General features: G+C 34.3%; 2 protein-coding genes across 2 annotated transcripts; both read right to left on the bottom strand.

The window, feature by feature from the left end:
* Positions 1–864: 864 nt before the first annotated feature.
* Positions 865–1,358, bottom strand: LOC149147974 (putative disease resistance protein At4g19050). Its single transcript, XM_089442030.1, has 2 exons — positions 1,206–1,358; positions 865–1,119 (listed from the first exon to the last, which is right to left on the bottom strand). Exons 1-2 carry the CDS (start codon positions 1,356–1,358, stop codon positions 865–867), a joined length of 408 nt encoding a protein of 135 aa, XP_089298156.1.
* Positions 1,359–1,837: 479 nt separating this feature from the next.
* LOC149147973 (disease resistance protein RPS5-like) lies at positions 1,838–3,640 on the bottom strand. Its single transcript, XM_089442028.1, has one exon. The coding sequence runs from the start codon at positions 3,638–3,640 to the stop codon at positions 1,838–1,840; it is 1,803 nt and encodes a 600-aa protein (XP_089298154.1).
* Positions 3,641–22,193: the final 18,553 nt, after the last annotated feature.

Here is a 22,193-nt window from a genome sequence, read left to right as displayed (position 1 = left end):
GCTTGCAAAGTGTGCTCTTCAGGGACAATGCCGCCACGACAAAGGGGAATCCCAAGACGTGGAGGGGTTTGGGGTATTCGTGGAAGGCAAGAGGCCCAGGCAATTCAGCCAGTGGCCATGATGGAGCCTCAATCCTCTCCCTCTGAAGAGTCCGACCAGTTGGACAGTCAAGTCCACACTTCTCGCTGCACCTTTCGATGCCGGAGAAATCAGACCCGTCTCTCACTGCTTATCACTGTCCTTGCAACTGAGGAAGAGGACGACTCGTCCAGTCATGGGGAGCTGGAACAAATGAACCCTGCTCGGGCACAGGCAATGAAGGACAATACTGAAAATGAATTTGCTGTTGATATCACTGTGATGGAGCCTCCTCCGGGACTGAGAGCGCCTCAGCAACCAACTCAAGGCTTGTCTCAGTATCCGGCTCCTGGTTCACCTCAGCTTCCTGCTTATTCCGGCAATCAGCTCACCAACAATCTGGAGCCGAATGAGGAAATTTACAAATCAGGAATTGATCAAGAAGGGTCAAGTCGTCGGTATAATAGTAGGGAGCCCTCAAGAAATCTCAGCACTCCCAGTCTTTTGAAGAATATGGTCTCTGCAGCAAGCTACAGTGGAAAGGCAAATTTCTCAATTCAAAAGCTGCCCTTTTGTATGGTCGTTTATGTATGGTCGGATATGCTCTCTGCTACTGTCTCCATATATGTAATCCAGGTTGCCTTGAGCACCTGTAGTCTTCTCTGATAGAGGATGCTCCTCTGCATCTTCAGAGGCCTCGGCCTCTTTGTAAATAATTTTCTTTTTTCTTAATACAATAGATCAGCCTTTATCCAGAAAAAAAAACATTTACTATAAATGTTATTATTACAATAATTTGAGCTTTTCTTCCAAGCAGATTTTTATGTTATGATCTGCCTGAATGGATCTTTCCCATACACCAGCTTCAATTTCTATGTCTTTTAAATTTGAAAGCTTCTCGATTCCTACCGGCAATCTCTTGAGTGCCCTGCAATACTGTATATTCAAGAGTTGAAGCTTGGGCATTGTACCCTCCGTCCACGCAACATTTGATGATGAGGAGGAGCTTGATATATTCTCTAACACTGGCATGTTCCACATCTGCAAGCGCTCCAACATCGGAAATCCACAACGCTTCCCCTAATCCCCAACTCCCTCACTTTATTTAACATCTACAATCTCAATACCCTTAAATTTGGCAATCTCTCCAATGGTGGAAGCTCTTCCAGATGGTCACAACTGAACAAGCACAGCTGCTCCAGTCGTTCAAAGTCACAAATACAATTGGGCAAACTTATCCGTCCATAACGGAAGAGACCAAATGTCTGCAGGTTCTTCATGTTTTACATGTCTGGGGGAAGATCCTCCATTACCTCATGCTCATTCCTATCAAATTGCAATACCAAATGCTTCATTTGTAACCAAGTTCCCATTGGACCCACTTTTATTCCCCACTTTTTCCTTCTATTGTCTTTCCCGCTTTGACATATATATGAAGCTCCATCAAATTTAGAAAATTTGTAAAATCCTTCAAACTACACATACCACTCTCACCTTTATCCACTCCCAGCACAACCTTTCCCATCAACAAGCCTATCTTTTTCAATGACATAAGTTGAGATATCCCACGTATAATTCCTGCTAATCTCTCACACTCATTTAGATCTAAATGCTTGAGATTTTTCAGCTCTCCTATTGTACATGGCAAGGATTTTAGCCATCGACAGTCTCAAAGATGCAAAAATTGCAATCGAGAAATATTGCATACCTCAACGGGCAGAGTACTGATTTTGGTGACATTCAACCCTAGAAACTAAAGTTATTTGAGTTGCCACAGAGACTCTGGCAACGATGTTATATTGGTGTCACTAAGATCCAAAACCCTTAGAGAGGGGAGATTGAGTAAGAAGCCATTTGGAACTTCTCTTAAACCCTCATTTTGGGCTAAGATCAAAGTTCCAAGTGTTGTTGGACATCTGAAATCTGTGGGCATAAATGCAGTATTATTATAATAGCGAATTGCTATTCTCTTACAATCGTCCATCACTTGTTCTACAGGAAACCGGTCCAGCTTTTGACTTGTTCTAAATAAACATTTCTCTTCCTTTTCACCAATATGGAGCGCCATATCACGAAGAATGTCATGAAATTTTATCCACTTCTTTTGGCCAATAACAATATCATTGCTAACATGCTCAAACAAGCAATGTTCTACTAAAATATTTACATACCTGCCTCCTACTACCATTAATTGGATTTTGTCTATGCTACTAACCAATCCCTCCCCTATCCACATCTCCACCAATTGCTCCACCTCAATCTCTGCGTCTTCGGCAAAGGCACCACAATATAGAAAACAGTTCTGTAAGTTACGATCGTAACTCCATTTGAGTCGCCCATAGAGATCTTCATCAATACCACTGTTTAAAAAATCTTGATCTACATTTTTCATTTGAGTTAGAGCAAAACTCCACCCATCAGCAGAAGTATTACCCTTCATTGTTGCTGCAACAACATTTATCGCCAAAGGTAGACCTTTACACTCTTCTGCAATTTCTCTAGCAATATCCTCTACAATTTTTGTAGGAGCATGGCCTACATTGAAGGCAACTCTGCCAAACAATCCCCATCCTTCTTCCATGGATAGGGGTTTTATCTGTATGGAGTAGTCATCATTTGCCACCATTTTTCGAATCACTTCTTTGCTGCAGGTAGAGATTACCACTCTACTACCTTTATAATTTCCCAAAGGGATTCCCAGTTCTTCTTCTAGGTGGATTTGATTCCACACATCGTCCAGAATGAGTATAAATTTCTTCTCCTTGAGATAATTAGAAAGTTCCCTCTTTTGCATGTCAAGAACAATAGAATTCCTCTCAGCATTAGAACTGTCCATCCCCAAGTTTAAACTAATTTCTTTCGCAATAACACTCTGCAACTCCTGAATGTTAAACTTTTCTGAAACAGTTAACCAAATCACGTTTTCAAACACATTACCTTTCTTGTGGGTGTTAAAGACCATTCTCAGCAATGCCATCTTGCCAACGCCACCCATGCCAATGATGCCTATTACCTGAAATTGATGATCTTCCGCATCTTCAAGCCTTCTATTCAGCCACATCTCCGCTTCTTTTATCCCAGATCCCACAAAGCCAGACTCTGGTACTGGCTGAAGTAATGCCCCTGCTTCCAGTGGCTCAGAAGAAACAATCCCTTGAGTAGAACTTCTGGTTGAAATGGCATTTTCAAGATTGTTGCGGCGCTCAATGATATTTAATTTGCATTCTCTAATTTTTCCACACAATCTGGGCTTGCAGAAGCGGCAATCTAAGCAACCTTTCCGTTGTTGGGAGTGTTGTATGACGCTCTCCGCATCTTGCAGGGAAAGTCGGAGCCTTTCCAACCCATCATTCAGAGGGGGAGGGATAATTCTTTGCTGATGTTGAAATTGGTTGACCATGTCATCTAAGAAGACTCTGACACTACTTAGCTTTTCTTGCAGAAACTGTGTGTTTCTTTCCAAGTGAATAACATCATCTATGGTTTGGACTAGTGGAGAAATAACAACGCTAACAACGTTGCTTATGATGTTGGCTATTGCTCTAGTGCAAATGGCCTCCATGGCTTTTGCAACGACAAAGCAAGCAGAGGGAAAAAGCAGAAACAATATGGAAAATAAATTTTGCAAATAGAGAAAAAGCACAAGCAATATGAAAAAGCAGTAGATATTTGCAGACAAAATAATATGTATGGAAGGTGAGGTGAATAAGTACAACAATGAATCCAATTAATATAAAGCAAGCAGTGGTCGTTTCTCCTGATTTTCTTTGGGCAGAATGTGATGGGAAAAAGGAAAAGTGAGAATAAAAGGAAGGAAGGAAGCAATATGAGTGTGACCAAAGAAAAGAAAAAGTAGGAGAGCTGAAAACCATGAAGGCACATGAGTGCGACCGAAGAAAGAAAAGGGGGAGAATAATAAACAAGCAAGGCTAGCAATGCAACGGAAAACAAACTTGCAAACAGAGCAAAAGCAGAACGAATATCGAAGGAAGGAAGGAAGCAAGGAAGGAAGCAGTATGAGTGTGACCAAAGAAAAGAAAAAGCAGGAGAGCTGAAAACCATGAAGGCACATGAGTGTGACCGAAGAAAGAAAAGTGGGAGAATAATAAACAGGCAAGGCTAGCAATGCAACAGAAAACAAACTTCTTATACATATACATATATATAACTTCTTATCAAATTATATTTTTACACAATATTACATTTGTTTGAATACATATATTATGCTCAAGATAAACATCACAAATATATATATATATATATATATATATATATATACTAAATATGAACAAAAAGTATATGTTTTACACAAGTGAAACGAACACTCAAGTAGAGATTTTACTAGTTATATTGGGTTTTTTGTTCTTCAAAAAATACAAATTTGTAAGTATCAATTTTAACATAGTGCTATTCTTTTTCAAAAAAAATATTACAAATTTGCAAGTATCAATTTTAGCATAGTCCCTAAGCATATAGATATTTTGAAAAATCGTGTAAAAAGAAAGCTACACATGTTTGATATCTATGTCATATTGTTCTAATGGACTATGTCAATGCCTGAAATTTGGAGTTGTTTGAACCAATTCACCATCGCTCTATACAATTGACCATGCAATTAAATGCATCTAGTTTTGAATCATGCTTTGAAAGCTCTATATCTCATCTATAGTCTTTTAGAGAATGTGATTCCATTATTCCGGAAGATTCCCTATCTAGTGTATCTTCTTGAGTTCTAGGCTTTCACAGTGACAATGGCATTTTTCTATAAGTCCAATCTTTTGAATCTTCAATTATTTTTTGACCTCTTAAATTTCACATGTAAAATATTTGTCATCATCCTTACACCCAAACAATACCTATTTGATAAAGGATTCTTATTAGTCCACGCATAAAGCTTTGACTTCTGACTTAAAGTCTAATGTAAATTACTAAACTCAAGTAATTCTAATAATAATAATAATTTAAAACAACAAAGGATGAAAAGTTATAATTCCAAACTAAGGCAAATTTCTTAACTCCTATAAACACCAACATGAAAAACTTCCAGCAAAAAAAATTTAAACATGCAAAACAAAAACAAAAATCCACAACAAAACCAAAAACCAAAGAACAAGCTCCATCAAACCAAATTTAAAGTCCTTCAAAGTATTGAGATCTCCAAACATTATGGAAGCCCAAACACTAGTATTAAGGAGAAATCTCCTACAAGGATGAAGGAAAAGGACAATTGATTGTATAAAGGTATTAATGGGCCTTTAGATATGAACTGAGGATAGAGTTTTGTTTCAAAGACTTGTTTTTTAACGTGTCTCCTTCAAAACACATGCTTTTTGGGGTAGAATATGCCTTCCTATCCAAGATTCTTAAGATATGATAGTATTTCATCTTATATAATTTTGTTTTTTCTTTCCTTATTCTTTATATATTTTTTAATAAAATTATTCTAATTTTATCAATATTATTTACTGCACTTTTAATTATAAATTTGAAATTTCCTATTAATTTTAATCCCATATATAAATGCAAAACCTCAATCTCATTATTAGTTACTCATCCTAAATCCCATGAAAATGATATTCTTTCCTTTCCTTTGAGATAATAAACAATCTCAATCCATGTATCTTACCATTCCTATTTAAAGAAATTACCATTAGTATATAAAGAAATATATATTTGTAGATGTCAAAGTACTCATGAAATTTTATTTCAAAAACCGATGTACCTTAATGTGGTTTGGTCGAGCCATGTACTTCTTTACCCTTTTTATCGTCTCAATTCTTATTTATTTTTTCATTATTCTCTATACATTTTTAATAAAATTATTCTTTACCCTTTTCATCATCTCAAATCTTATTTATTTTTTCATTATTTTCCATATATTTATAATAAAATTATTTAACTTGAAAATTATTTCCAAAAACCTAATATCATAATACTGCAATAAATGCAATAAATTTAATTACATATAAATGAGGTTAGAAACCTAATGAATTAGATTTAATCCCATTTGTACGGCCAAAGTCTCAACCTCATTATTATTAGTTTCTCTTTCTAAATTCTTTCCTCGATCTCATTATTAGTTTCTCTTTCAAAATTCTTTCCTTTCCGTTGGGAAAGTAAACAATCTCCTATGTCCTAGCGCTATTAAGTTAATATGTTTTTACTTTAAAAGATATCAATTCTTTTTTTATTGAGCTTTTGGAATAATTTTTTACGTCGCTATGGTGTGCATGTATCAAGTTGATAATGATGTCGATGTCGAAATCATCTTAGTTGATATGTTAGCATCATCCATATCATATCAAATCCTTCATCTTTGAACAAAAATATACAGTCACGTTAAGAGCATTATATGCAATATTAGAAATTTAGATGATTCTGTTACAGTGAGTATGGTTAAAGCCACAGGGTTCCACTCAAGTCGCTAAGATTAGCCCTAAAATTCAGAGTTATCCAAAACACACTTTTGTCACAAGATAATTTTGGCAAATATAGAAATGTAGGCTACCAACTTTTATTATGGGGGGATGTGCTTTAATTATGCTAAACTCCCTTTGATGTTCAGATTATGTGCTGGACGATTCTGAAAATAAATTACAGGTCAAAGCAGAATGTAATATAATTGTATAGTCAAATCAGTTCAACTGGGGTTGCTGAAAGTGGTAAAGGTGTAGGGTACGTCTCAACAGAGCTGACATGATAGCTGCACTCAAGTACAAACAGCAAAGAAAACGCGTTGAAATGCAGAGAAAATCTGAAGTGAAGGTAGCAGAACAACACTTCCTACTGTGCTACTGCAGGGTATAATAAGGTGTTTAATAAGGCATAGTCTATAAGGCTGATGTGACATTGCTTGGGGTTTTCTCTCTAGTCACTAGATGTCTCTTGTCCGTCGCCGTCAGTCGACCGCCGCTACGCCCTCCAGGCGGTTTAGTCCCCATAGCATAGCATGTCATTCATGTAAACCCCATAGCATGCCATTAATGTATGGATACATTGTCCATGAAATTTGAATTCTTTTAATTGTCGCGCTTTACCTGAAATCTGTTTTGATTTTCAATTGGGACCGAGGCAGAGGGTCTCCTCTCGCCAACATTCCGTTTCCCCAAACAACCAAAGACTAAACCTGAGTAAACTGCAGAGAGCGTGTTTTTACAACGAATGTGGATCCGATCCTACACGTCTTGCAATTCGGGGACAAGGCTAGATTTTAGTTAAAAAATTCAAACTTCCGCTCTCAATCTTGTCGATTTTAAGAGACAGGGGAGGCATATTCAAAGGTACCGATTCCGATTTTGCGCTACACGTTTTCCTGCTCTTCAAGGCTATTTGGGGGGACTTGAAGATGTTATCATGAGATTACTCTGCTCTATTATTTAGTAAATTTATTTATAATATCATGTGTAATTGTGTTTTCCATTTATTTGTTTGTTTATAATTAATAATGAATATAATCTATGTTTTAATTTTTGAAATTTTATTACAAATTGTAAATAAAATTATGAAATAACAAGTAACATAAGAAGTAGTTAATAGCATGATTATAGTTGAAATAAATGGTTGACATTTTTATAATTTTCAGTTTATGAATAGTGAATTAAATGAATGGACTTAGATTCATATAAGCTTTCGTTTAGAATGGCCATATTTGCTTGATTATGCAGTATTTCATCATGTAGGATTACTATGTATTACAATAATACGAGCATGTGTTATTCCCATTATGTTTTGGTTAACTATATATATGTGAGAGAGAAATATAATGGTAATATATGATAATTTTGTTATATATATTTTTATGATAGAATATATATATGTATATATGTATGTGAGAGAAATATAATGTTAATATATGATAATTTTGTTATATATATTTTTATGATAGAATATATATATATATATATATATTTTAAGAAGATTATTATAAATTTGATTTATAATTTAAAAATAGATAATATAATATAATATATATATATATATATTTAATAGGTACAATTTTCTCATAAATATATATAGCTATTGAAAATATATAAAATTCCTTTATATAAAAATAAAGGTTAAAAGTGAAAAAATACATCCAAGTAACTATTTATTCACATATTCCTAATACTAATTTTTGATATATTCTGAATGGTTTCTTTGGAGAGCCTATCTTAAACCACTAGCTTAGAAGTAAAAGGATCACTATACCACACCACTTAATATGAAAAAATTGAATATATTTAGCAATTTCCAATGTGATATTTCACATCATTTATTCACATATTCCTAACACTAACTTTTGATATATTCTGAATGGTTTCTTTGGAGAGATTATCGGCCAATTAAACTACTAGCTTAGAAGTATAATGATCATTATACCACACCACTTAATATGAAAAAATTGAATATATTTCCCAATTTTCCAATGTGATATTTTACACAATTTATTCACATATTCCTAACACTAACTTTTGATATATTCTGAATGCTTTCTTTGGAGAGCCTATCTGCCAATTGAACCGCCAGCTTAGAAGTAAAATGATCACTATACCACACCGCTTAATATGAAAAAATTGAATATATTTCTCAATTTTCCAATGTGATATTTCACATACATCTTCAACTCATCTCTTTGTCATTATGCAATATTCTTTATTTACTTAAAAGAAATTATAATCAAATCTATAAGCGCACCCTCCAATTTATAGGCTTGGTCCATAATGTGTAAATTACATAATTTTTTTTATTTTTTTGGTAAATAAAATATATTAATGCATTATTATGTAAATCGATTAACTTTTTAATTTTAATAAAAATTATAAAATAAAAATGTGAAATAACCAAAAATAAACATTTTTAACATATGAGGCCATTGAAAAGTTACATAATTTTGTTGACTAGCTCCAACAACCCCTTTCATTCAAAACCAATCTCAGTTAATCCAATCATTAATTGTCATCTTGACATTGAAATCAACATATTTTGCAGTCATTTATTTGTCTTTCTTTTCATTTTATCATTGTGAAATGGTAATTTATGTGAGTAATCTAGGTGAGGTCCAAGATCCAATCTAGCTACTACTACTATAACAAAAAGAGTGTCCCATAGCTTGTGATATCATACTTAGTAAGATTTGATGCTATCACAATGAGCTCAAGATGTCCCTCTTTTGGGAGGTCCAAAAAACTCTTTCCTTTTAAATAAGATGAAAACCTTTTTATTTTGAAAAACTTGTTAAACAAAAGAATATAAGCCATTTGATTTTTTTTAAGGTGTCTACTAATTTTGTGCTCACTTGTTCTCATGTTTGTCTATTAGGAATGCATAATTGTTAATTAAGGGTGGAGGGATAATAGTATTTTCTAATTATGTCGGTTATCTCCATTGAGGGATTGGTTAGCTAGGTTAATTTTTTGTTTCCTTTAGTTTGGCTTCTTTATTTTACTTATTGGTAGTTGTTTCTTATATTTTTATAACTTTTGCATATATATCTTGGAGTATTGCATACCCACGGTAGTTGTTAGCTAGAAAGTCTAAGTTTCTTCAAGAAAATTATCAAGTTCATTTTTTTAAGTATTTAAAAAATTTCCTACCTTGATAGGAAATTAACTAGTTTCCCTACCTACATCTCCCAAGTGATAGGGAAAATTTGAAGACCTATTTACACATATGAGATGGTAAGGAAGAGCTAAAAACATAGGATAGAAAGAAAAAAATCAAATTTTTCTATATTTTATGTGCTCTTTGTATTTATTTAGTTTTGATAATTAATCACATGCTATTCTAGCTACATTAACATTTGATTTCAAATCAAATTTCATTTGTTTTCCAATACTTCATCTCACTAACAAATGAAATGGTATACTTTCTCTTTTCACATGGTGGCTATGTAGCCCATATTGAACTTCAACCCCATTTATTTGGGTTGTGTAATATAATTTTCTTTCAATTTTTCTTTAAATTCATTAGTCTAATTTTCTTTCAATTTTTCTTTAAGTTGAAATTTAAAAGTGTGTAGCTCAAGCATTGGTTGCTAGTTGGGTTTCTCTCCATCATACATCATGTGGTTACTATAAATTTTACTACAGAGGGTTTTTTTGTAAGCTTAACACGACTACATATTCAACATGTCCAATATATCACCTTAATCGGGGTGGGGAATTGAAACAGGGAATTTACATCAAAGAGTGCCTTAACAGAGCACTCGATCGCCATCAATACAAGACCTCATGGACATGGATGAAAGGGTTTTTAATCTAGTTAGTCTTTGTGAATTTATAGAATCATAAGATTTAAAATTTTAGTTAGTATTTTTTATTTTAACCCTAAAAGGACATGCATGTGAAAATAAAAGATGATCTTACCATGTGGATGAAGTGGTTTTTAATTTAGTTATTTTTTGTGAATTTAAAGAATCATAAGATTCATTGTTTTAGTTAGTATTTGTGAATTTATAGAATCATAAGATTTAAATCTAAGGAACCCCCATAAATATGGTTTCGTAAGCTCAATATCTTAGACTTTGTAAATTTATAGATTCATAAGATTCAAAGTTTTAGTTAATCTTTGTGAATTTATAGAATCATAAGTTCAAAGCTAAGTAACCCCCATAAATATGGTTTTCTAAGCTTTTAATCTCTTTAATATTGAAAGAGTGAGATTTTATTTCTCATTTATTATTCACTAGTTTGGACAATGATTGTCTTAACATTTTTTGCAATACTAGGTATGTTGAACTATACTCCCTTAGGGAAGTATTGAAATACTACCTTTGTGCATGTATCCCTCTTCCATTAAGGTAGTTGTAATATTATTAAAGTGGTAGGGATGAGAACGGGTCAGCCCATCCTTTGATTTGCATGGAGCACTCTCAATTTTATCCAAGAAAATTTCACTACGAAACTCTTATACTATGTGCAAATGACATATTGCGAGATAAAAGTTGTGAACTTGAACAGTGGGACCTTCAAAATTCTATGATAATCTTGTTTCTATTTTAAATAAGATAATTTGCTTATAAAAATATTACATAAATAATTCTTTAGCATTTTTCTATCTACCGTACACATGTCAAATTGGTTACAAGGCAAAACAAAAGGTTATTTTAAACTTTAATATTTAGAAATGAATTTCTAGTAACCAATTCATTTCAAATATGATGCCAAAATCTCTAACAAATTCATAAATCCATTTTCTAAGTATTTTATTCTCCTCATGCTTATTCATTTAAGGCTAAAGAATACTATTAATAAGCAAAATCTAATTTCCAAATTCAACTGACTTGACTCAATCTTTGCAATAGCCTCCTCGCAACCGGTCAACTGGGGTAAACATGTGACAAAGAGTTACCATGATATGATTCAACTTCCTATGCAATTTTTAAGGAAGTGGAACCGATGGAACATAGACAAGCTGACCTTCCACACATGCAACATAACTCGCACGAGCCATCTAGGTGACCAATCCCCGAGACAAACTGACATTTTGCTGCCTTAAAGCCTTAGTCTCTCCCTTAACATGGGCATGCATGCGATTGGGGACTTTTCCAGGTAATTTTGTGCCAGCGACTCCAGATTTTGTGACACTTTTTTAGGGCGAGGACTCAGGTAACTTCACAGAACTCCATGAAACTTTCAGAAATGAAAAGTAACATCAAAACAATGGTACAAATGCAAATACTTCAACAAGGACTTGATTGGACCCTTACTAGCCATGACAAGCATTTCATCAAACATGTCACAAATATGCATTCTACACATTTAAACAACATATGAACATGGGGGTCTGATACTTATCTGAGAATCACTAAGAATCATTGATGCTCATCACAATAACTCAATTACCATCTATTAAGTCATATATTCATTGTACATTCAATGATTAACCAAAACATGATGACAGCCATACATTATTACTGTCATAAAACTCATTCAAAACCAACATATCAACAACATAAATATCAAGGATTTAACCGCCATACAAGACACATATAAACAAATATATTTACCCATAAAATATCAAGGAGAAAGAGAGATCTTATCGATGAATGCAAAGGCCAAACAAGTCTGGGACTTTCATGTTCCACCTGACCATAGATTGGATGAACCAAGTCTCGCTTCATCCAATCACCCCCGTGCCATATTCCAAGCATGAATGTGGGTTCTCATAGAATAAATCTATCAAAATCAAACTAGGCAACTGTAATCACAGTTTGAAGGAAACTTGAGAAGATCGGTAGTGGAAAGGACCTTGCCGTGAATTGGAGCAAAGAAAGAAGAATCATTGGGAAATAAACTCTATTAAAGGAACTATCCATAAGTGACTGTTGAAAGAGGAAGAGATATCATGGTAACCCTTGCAATAGAAATTGAAAATATCAAAGAATTGTCTAGGGAAAGAGCAGGTGAAGCTCTTGAGAGTGTCAAAGGCTAAAGGAGCAGAGAAAGCTAAGAAGGATTAACGGAAGAACTAGTGTTACCAAAAGGCCAAGTTTAGAGAGAAGTTTGGTGAGCTACTTGTAGCAGGGTGAAACAAACTTGCTATTGCAAAGGCTTAGTGTGGTTCACAAGTGAACAAGGTGAAGTTCACATAGGGAAAAGTGAAGATGGCTATTGATATTCATGGCAAGGATTTTAGTGAAAATTATAGTAGGATGGAGGAAGATGTCAAGGAAAATGGCACGAAGATGAAGAGGATGCCTTAAGAGGAAATTGAATGACGAATATTTGATATGAAAGTACAACTTAGCGTACTAATGGAGTTGTTACAAGAAAATGCAAGAATATGTGGATGGCAAATGAAGAACAAGGTGAAATGGGCTATTAAAAAAAATTGCAAGGAAACTAAGGAAGAAGATGAGGCGCGTGATGAGAATCTGGTTGAAGGAATAGGAACTCCAAATAACTGAGTACAAGGAAGACAAAGTTTACTATTCAGAACCAGATCAAGGACCATTGCTTGGGGAATATAATGATGAGGAGGACTGAAATCAGCATAAATACCTTAAGACGAATATATCAAAGGAGGATTTGCGTATGCATACATATATTGTTGTAGTAAATAGAGAAAAGTTGCCTTATGATGATAGTCAGAAAGAGGATCAGAGATATGAAGAGAATCAATCATACACTATGCTTGAAGCAAGGTTAACTTGTTAAAGAAGTTGATGAAAGAACCCAAGAATGACATTTTCTTTCATTCAACACAAGAGGGTGATAACATAAATGAGAAGAGTCCAGCATGTGAAGCAAGAAGTGACAACCTTAGAAATGCATATTTAAATGCAAAATTGAGAATGTTAGAAAAATGGTTGGACAATCGAGGACAGAGTGTGAAGTAAACAAAATTATAGTCGATTACAACAATTCAAAGGAAAATAAAGACAAGTTTTCCATGAAGGAAATAGAACACTTAGTGACAACAACAATAATCAATCCCAACATAGATGTAACACCTTTTAAAAAGATGAAGGAATGCATGAAATGACTAAGGAAGCTTCAAGCATCAAGATGCTAGTGGAAAATAACAACAACAATGTTACAAGGAAGCAGTAAATTCAAGGAAAATTTTAAGGATGGAAAATTTTCTTGAAGTTTAAAACATTGGCGAATCTCACTAATCCCTAATATGCAAATTATAAATGTTTATTGATATATTTGTAAAATTAATCAAATTTATAATTATTTTATATATAGTCTCTATATAATGTTGGCGATTTTTAAGGTAAAATAATTTTATATTCTAAAATTTGGGCGAATCGTCTTTTATAAAATTGGAAATTGGCGAATCTTTTTTGTGGAAAAATCATGGAAAATTAGCCCACTGGGCGAACATTAGCCCCTAAAATTTTCCCTGGCAGTAATTCATACAAGCGAGAGGAGAAGTTGGACATAAAAATTGAAGTGATGAAGTTTGAAAGGGCCTCAAAAAAGCTTTATTAAAAAGATAAAAAGGAAGGATGACAGTGATTCCAAATGACTGAAGGAAGATGGGAATTACAACATAAATTTTGGAAGCCTAGAAGGCAGAAGAAGACAACAATAGAACAACAACAACATGACCGAACAAATGCTCAACGACAAATTATAGTGTGGGATCTTGGAGGAGTTTAATCTGTTTATGAAGACATAAGGTCAGGAGACCATGCCTTTCTTTTACATGGGGAGTATGATGTAGGAGCATCTAACCTAGGGTTTCATTTCACTGAGGGAGTGGCTTCTAAAGTTTGATTGAATTAATGATTTAAGGCTTCTGTGATCTGTGTTTTGTGTAGTGTTATTTTCCGGAGTCATCGCAATCATGTTTGTTGGAATCGATGTTTCGAACCAACCTTAGTGGTTCATCTTCAGGAATAGATCCAAGAATGAATAAGTCAGAACTCAATAGGGTTGCTAAATAAGGTTAGGGTTGGTCTGGAAATGAATACTAGCCCACAGGTTTAATTCAAATTTGTTTATTTTTAATTTTGTTGTTAATTATATAATTATTTTTATTTTTATTTTGTTGTTAATTACATAATTATTTTTATTTTAATTATTGGTTTTATTTTTAGTTCCTAATTAAATGTCTAGTTTTTTTTTTCTTCTTTAAGATTAAAATTAGGATTAGAAATTTATTAATTCATAATTAATACTAATTAGTGATTATAAACTAATTAATAATTATGTGTATTATTACTTAATTTTTATTAATTATATGATTATTTTGATTTTAAGTTATGTTTGAATGATAAAAATAATAAATAATAATTAATACCCAGTGATTAATAATTATTAACACCCATAATTAATATTAATTAGTGATTATGAACTAATTAATCATTGTGTGTATTATTGATTAATTCTTATTAACTATATGATTATCTTAATTTTAAGTTATGTTTGAATGATTAAAAATAAATAATAATTAATACTTAGTGACTAATAATGATTAACCCAATTCATTATTATGTCTTAATAAATTAATTTATGTTATGAATGTATTTAATTTTGTTAAATTAAATTAAATAAAAACTTTTATGTTCTTTTTATGTTTAGTGAATGATGTTGCAAATTTAATTATATTTCTATGCTTTTAATTGTTTAGTTTGAATGTATTTTCCTATGTTCTAGGAGAATTGTATGAGAATGATAATTATTGTAATTAGATCTACTCTTTAGGAGATATATTGAGAATATTTGGGAGAGCTGGAGAGATTTGAGGATTAGGTGAGGGTTTTATGGATAATGGGAAGATTTTTACGATCTAGAGAGATTCTTGGAGTTAGTTTAGGGTAGGATTAGGTGAGGATTTTGTGTATCATGAGAGAATTTTTAGGATCTAGAGAGATTGTAGGAGTTAGTTTAGGATCTAAAACCAAAATTAGTTTCAGATTTACTTTTATAATTCTACGTAAGTCTATGAGGCATGTTAGAGTGGAGAATAAGAGAAAGTGTGTACGCAAGTAGTCAAGCACAAAATGATGTCTGTATTGTGAATTTGGCCAAATTTTACATATTTTAAAGTGAATAAAAAAGTGTGCTTTTTAATTTTATTTTATCTAAGGTGTGTGTTTGTTTGATCTTTTTTGGTGTTAATGTATGACTTGTTGACACCAATTGTGAAATCCTAGAGCCCAAAAACCTCCATCCTTATTTTTACTATATTTTATTTTATTTATTATTTATTAAGTATTAATTTTGTTTTGTTTTTAAATGTAATTTAAGCATTACATAAGAATACCATTGGAAAATCCATTAGTTGTGAAAACCTAGAGCCCAAAAATTATTTTATCTCATTGTTATTAAAATTATTAATTTTACTTTATTTTATTTTTAGTTTTAATTTTTTTAATGTAATTTTACCATTAGAGAAGAATATTATGGAAAAAATGATTTAAAATCACTCGTTAATTAATGAATGTATTATAGACTTATGTGATGGGGTGTGCCTATCTTATTTTATGTAACGGATTGATAAGATTGTGAAATACACAAACACTAAAACAATAAGAGAACACAATAAGCAAACACATAAAACACAACAAGATTAATAAGGAGTTCACCTAATCCTCCTGGGCTACATCTCCTAGTCCAGCCTTCAGTGGTGGCCTTTCTATTGTGTCTTAAAATGAAGAGTTTTACAACAGTGAGCTCAAATTGAGTCTAACTCAACATTGATGATCAGTGGGACTGTACTTGGATCCTCCAAGTCTCTAGAGTACACAGACTCCCCTTACTGAAACTCGACCTCAACTTGGTCTTAGTGGTATTAGTCCAATTTGGTACTCAATACCTAACATATATACACAGAAGAGTTGCTTGAACCTCTCAAGCCTTCCCTGGAGTTCATAAACTCTCAGACTCTCTCTATCTCTATCTGCTCGATGCTGTCTTTGCTCTGCAGGTTAGCTCGGCTTCTCTGTTCTCTGTAATTTTGCTTCTCTCTCTCTCTCTCTTTGCTCTCTTTTCATGCTTCCCCCTGCTTCCTCTGTTTGTTCATGGCTTAAAGACAATCTGCTCCCTGACTATTCATTTATGCTTCCTAGCTCTCTGGATGTCCTACCTTTGTCTGCTGGAATTTCCCTGCTCTACGTCATCATCACTGTAATGCTTCACAGAGAGGTGGTCACCTATTTCCTCACGAACTTAGTGTCAGTTCTCTTTGAACGATCGTTATTTCCATTGCACGAAGAGCACCCACAAAACTGTTTCCTTTGCTAACTCATCGGTCATGCTAGAGCTCAAATCTTATCCGCCTCAGCCTATTTCCCTATTGAATCCGATCATCCATTGGATTTCTTCTCCACCGGTTATCTGGGGCCTCCAGATCCTATGGTCCAATCTATATTGGGCGGGTAAGTAGCATGCCCTTTACCCACGTGATGTGAGCGGTTTTCTCTCTCATCCATCGAATGCGTGTCACCCACTGTATGGCATTGGGCAGGACTCAATCGAACCCGCTTACCACTTGAGGTCCTTCTGATATCTTGCCGGTTTTAGCTTGAGGCCCGCTTTCTGACGGAATCAACGATTTCTGTACAGTTTTATACTTTCCGCGTGACCGAGCACTCAGGGTTTTCCTTCACTGAGGGGGACGCCCTGCAATATCACTCATCGGCAACCGCCTCTGTTTTTGGATTTGACCTCCCGTTTGCCAATTTGCGCCAGCGCGTGGTTACCATGGGCTAACGGTTTGCGCGTTTTGACTGAGGGTCCTCGTTGCTCCGTGCTAACCACAAATTTCCATTGTTCAGAGGTTATTTTTGATAAGCTCGACTTCCGTAGCACTTTGAAACTTCAGTATGAGTTTTACAGTGTTCAGGAAACTGTAAGAGTGTTTGAGGATCCAATTCGGATCACGGCCTTCCCATTGAGAAAGCTTTTGGACCACCAAAAGTTGGTTTTCAAGCATTGACTAAGTGAGGGTATAGCTGTCTCACTTGTCCAATCTCCATCCATTTTGCACTGCTTGGCTTTGAACCCTTGAGTCCAATCCTGAGGTACTCAACATCTCCCCTGCACGTCGTCCTCACCTTCTTGTCCAAAACTGTGATTTCCTGTAATTCATTGAGATATTCAGGTAACAGATCATCAATAGAAGGCAATTGACTTTGCTCTTTGGGATCTTCAATTAGTGAAGGTTCAAATAGCCTCAAGCTGTCTGCATTAACGACTGAGTAGATGTGCATGTAAGCTGGTAAATCAAGGTGAAAAGCATTCTCACCAATTTTCTCAAGTATCTTGAAAGGTCCATACCTTATTGGCTTTAACTTTTTACCTTCACTTTGCATTTTGTCCTTGCCGATATATAGCCAGACTTGATCATCATCTTGGAAACTATGCTCCATCCGATTCTTGTCATGCCTTGCCTTATACTTTGCTTGGCTCTTTTCCAGTTGTTCATGTGCTGCCTGGTGAATCTCCTGGATTTTTTCAATGAACTTGGTTGCCTTGTCCACATCACTATGTCCATCAACTGTTATGTCTTTACCGAAGACAAAATCCAAGGGAGACCTTGGTGTGAAACCAAAATAGGTCTCAAAAGGAGATCTCTGTGTAGAAGAATGCTTAGCTCGGTTGTAAGCATGCTGCACATAACGTAAATGTTCATCCCAAAGTTTGGGATGCTTGCTGCAATAGCCTCTAAGAAACTGGATCACTGTCCAGTTGACCACTTCTGTTTGGCCATCTGTTTAAGGATGAAAAGTTGTGGTCTTCTTCAGTTTGGTGTCCATCAGTTCCCACAGACTTGACCAAAACTTCCCAACAAATTGGGTATCTCGATCGGATATAATGGAAGTGGGTAATCCAAAATGAACCCATACATGCTGAAAGAACAACTTTGCAGTTTGTTCAGCTGTAAACTGTTTATTACAATGTATCAAAATACACATTTTACTGAACCTATCCACAACAACATATAAATAGTCATGACCTTTCCTAGATTTAGGCAGTCCTCCAACAAAGTCCATGGAAACACTTTCCCAAGGATGAGAAGAAATTGGTAGTGGAGTGTACAAGCCTAATTTTCTATTGCTGGGCTGTATTTTAGCACACATGGTACACCCTCTTATATATCTAGAAACTGTCTCATTCATTTTTGGCCAATAACAAAATCTTTGCAGCTGCGCAACCATTTTACTTACACCAAAGTGACTTGATATTAGAGAAGTGTGTGCTTCTCGAATTATCTTTACTCTTTCAGTTTGTGGAATGCATAACTTTCCCAAATGATACAAGAGTCGGTCCCTATATCTTGAGCATACTGTTCAATATAGCTCTCTTGCAGTACCAAATTATTCTTAAGTATAGTGGATGCATTTATAATTAGTCTAGATAACATATCTGCAACTTTATTGTGTATGCCCTTTTTATATCTGATGACTAAATGAAACTGTTGTAGAAAACCCATCCATCTATAGTGTCTTGATTGCTACAACTTAGTTTGGGAGTGTACATATTGAAGTGGTTGATGATCAGTATGTATAACTGTCTCTTTGCCCATTAAGTAATGTTTCCACTTTTTCACTCTGTACGAATGCATACAATTCTTTATCATATGTGGGATAGTTACCTATTGCAGAATTAAATGTCTCTTAATGATAACATATGGGTTTACCGTGCTGTATCAACACTGCTCCCATGACATAGTCACTAGCATCTGTTTGGATCTCAAATGGTCTTTGAAGATCAAGCAGTGCTAGTACTGGTGTTGTACTAATCTTTTCTTTCAAGGTGTCGAAGGCTTTCTGTTGTTTGCCTCCCCACTGAAACACCTTGTTCAATCCTGTTAAAGCATGTCAGGGAGTTGTAGTTAAGGAAAAGTTATAAATGAACCTTCTCCAATATTGTGCTGCTCCTAAGAAGCTTCTAACTTTCATAGCAAATTTGGGTTTAGGCCAGTTTACAGTGACTGCAACCTTAGAGGGATCTATCTTCAATTCACCACCCCCTACTATATGACCCAAACAATTCAAAGATGTTTTACCAAATTCACATTTTAAGAGTTTAACATAAAGTTTCTCTCTTTTCAAAACATCTAGTGTCTTCTTAACATGCTTTAAATGTTCTTTCCATGTTTTGCTAAATATAAGAATGTCATCCAAATATACAATAACAAAATCATCAAGGAAAGCTCTGAGTACATCATTCACTATTCTCATGAAAGTAGCAAAAGCATTATTAAGCCAAAAGGCATAACCAGCCACTCGTACAATCCATGCCTTGTTTTGAAAGCAGTCTTCCATGCATCTTGTTCTGCAACTCTAACCTGATGATATCCACTATGCAAGTCTAACTTGGAAAAATAAACAACTTTTTTCAATTGATTTAATAGATCATCTATGCAAGGAAGGGGATAAAAAAAATTTATCATTATCTTATTGAGTGCTCGGTAATCAATGCACATTCTCCACGAGCCATCTTTCTTTCTCACCAAGACAATTGGAGACCCACATGGTGATGTGCTAGATCTGATGTGTAATGTCCCTTAATAATAAATAATAAATAATAATAAACAATAAATAATATAATATAATATTAAAATACAAGAAAATAAATAATAAACAATAAAAAATAGTAATAATAAATAATAACAAAATAATAAATAACAATACTAAAGCTCTAAATAAATATAAAAAGAAATAAAACAGGAAAGCAGTAAAAATCAGTAAAGCTATCAAAAAGTAAAAACAAAAGAAATAAAATAAGAAAGCAATAAAGTTGCATGTAGATACATGGATTGTGTGCATGGGGTTCCCCTTCCAATGTTTGCTCTATTTAATAGATGGTGAGGAAGATGAGAGGCATTCCATCATTCCATGATTCCACCATCCATTATCTCGGGAGAATAGTGTTGTGAGACAAAGGATACCCTAGTAGTAGTACATTGATTGAGGGCTCGGGGGTGGCCAGTTGTAGCAAAATTTTGTACAATTGAACCTACGGTTGGGTGGAGAGTCGTCCCCAAAACCTTGTTGCCGTTAACAAATTTCAACTGAAATTATAGGTAAGTGTCTCTACTCTTAGTTTTGAACTTTGATGTTAATTAGTGGATAATTGCATGTTGATTACTTGATTAATCTAATTAATTACATGTTTGTTTTGGGCTATTACATATTGTATCAGAGGCTTAGGCTCAACCCTTAGGGCCTATAGGCATCTTAAAAAAAAAAAAAAAAATTGTTTTTTTGTTGGGATTTTTTAACTCAACTTGTTCTGAAAATTTCAGGATCATTACTTCAGGGAGGCCGCATGTCCCTTTTGGTCTACAAATCCTCATTGTACATGTAATTTTTAATTTCAGGGTTTTCAAAAAAAATAAAAAACTAAAATCCAATCTAACAGCTAAAAGTCGTTAAAATATCTGATCTGCTCTTTAGTGAGGAATTTAATAAATAAAATCCTTTGCAAAATTTTCCAGGAGTGCAAGACTAGTTAATTTTCTAGTGAAGCCAACGGTTCTTCTTCCTCTTAATTGACCAAGATCTAGCGGAATATCATCGTATTAGGAGTTTTAAGAATTTTCTCTGGCATAACCGAAAGGGTTGTAAGGAGTGAATAGTAAATTTCTTACAGGCTTTATCACATCTCTAACATCTCTGCCATCCATCATATTTTTCACCTTTAGACCAATATCTCTTTTCTTGATCTTGGATTTCAACCCATAATATTTGCTATACCCATTTTTCATCGCGGGTTTCAGGTCAATATTTTTTATCCGATGTCTCATCTTCTATTATTGTTATTTTCTAGCCAAAGCACTAAATTGTTTTTATATCATAGATATCCCTATTTATGTCTTGTGTCAGTCCAGCCATTTTTGGCTTGCTTTAGGTTTTTTTTTTTAATATAAACTTAAGCTAAATAGTTGATTCGTAAGTTGTTTTTGCATTAACTGTGGTCTTAATTGATTTTTTTGGTCGGGTCTATTTTATGCAAAATTCAGTAGCAATTCTTAGTTTGCACTCATTTCTATATTAACTATACCTTACTGCTTAATTAGGTTTTGCTATCCAATTTGTCAAGAAACGCCTTAATCGTACAAGAATTCAATCTGATATATCAATAGTGAATTAGAGAATCTTCAAACTTCACATATTTTAGGATCTGCTTTGTAATCATACTTTTAAGTCCAGCTTCTTTGACACATCGAATACATAAATCTCCACAATTGCGCATAAGAAAATAAATATAAGTTCCAAAGTAAGGTACCCTTTAGATGATATATTGGAGGTATGTTAATGATTTAGTGAGCTTTTCTGTATTAAAAACCCTGAAATAACAACACATAATTAATTGGATTAATCAAGCGATTTATAATCAAAAAGCACTTTATCAACTAGTTAACATTAAATTACAAAAATAATGAGTGAAGAGAGAGACAACTTACCTGTGGAACGCTAGTTGAATTTTGCTACCTGCAACAAAGTCTTGGGGACGACTCTCCACCCAACCATAGGATGCCTGCCTTGGAGCAGATGAGGTCTGAGTCAGGCGCGAGCCTTGGACTAGGATACAGACCGGGGAGGCTTATGTCTGGTTCCGAAAGTGGGAAAAAGGACAGAGATTCCTTGAGATTTCCCAGGTGTTGTGAAACTTTCGATGCCTGCTGGTTATACTAGTTCAGCAAAGGGTGTCGGGCGAACATGAAGT

The sequence above is a fragment of the Pinus tabuliformis genome, chromosome 9, assembly GCF_031772625.1.
Source record: "Pinus tabuliformis cultivar Carrire ecotype Pingquan chromosome 9, CPIR1, whole genome shotgun sequence".
NCBI classification, from domain to species: Eukaryota; Viridiplantae; Streptophyta; class Pinopsida; order Pinales; family Pinaceae; genus Pinus; species Pinus tabuliformis.
This window is presented reverse-complemented; position numbering and strand designations above follow the sequence as displayed.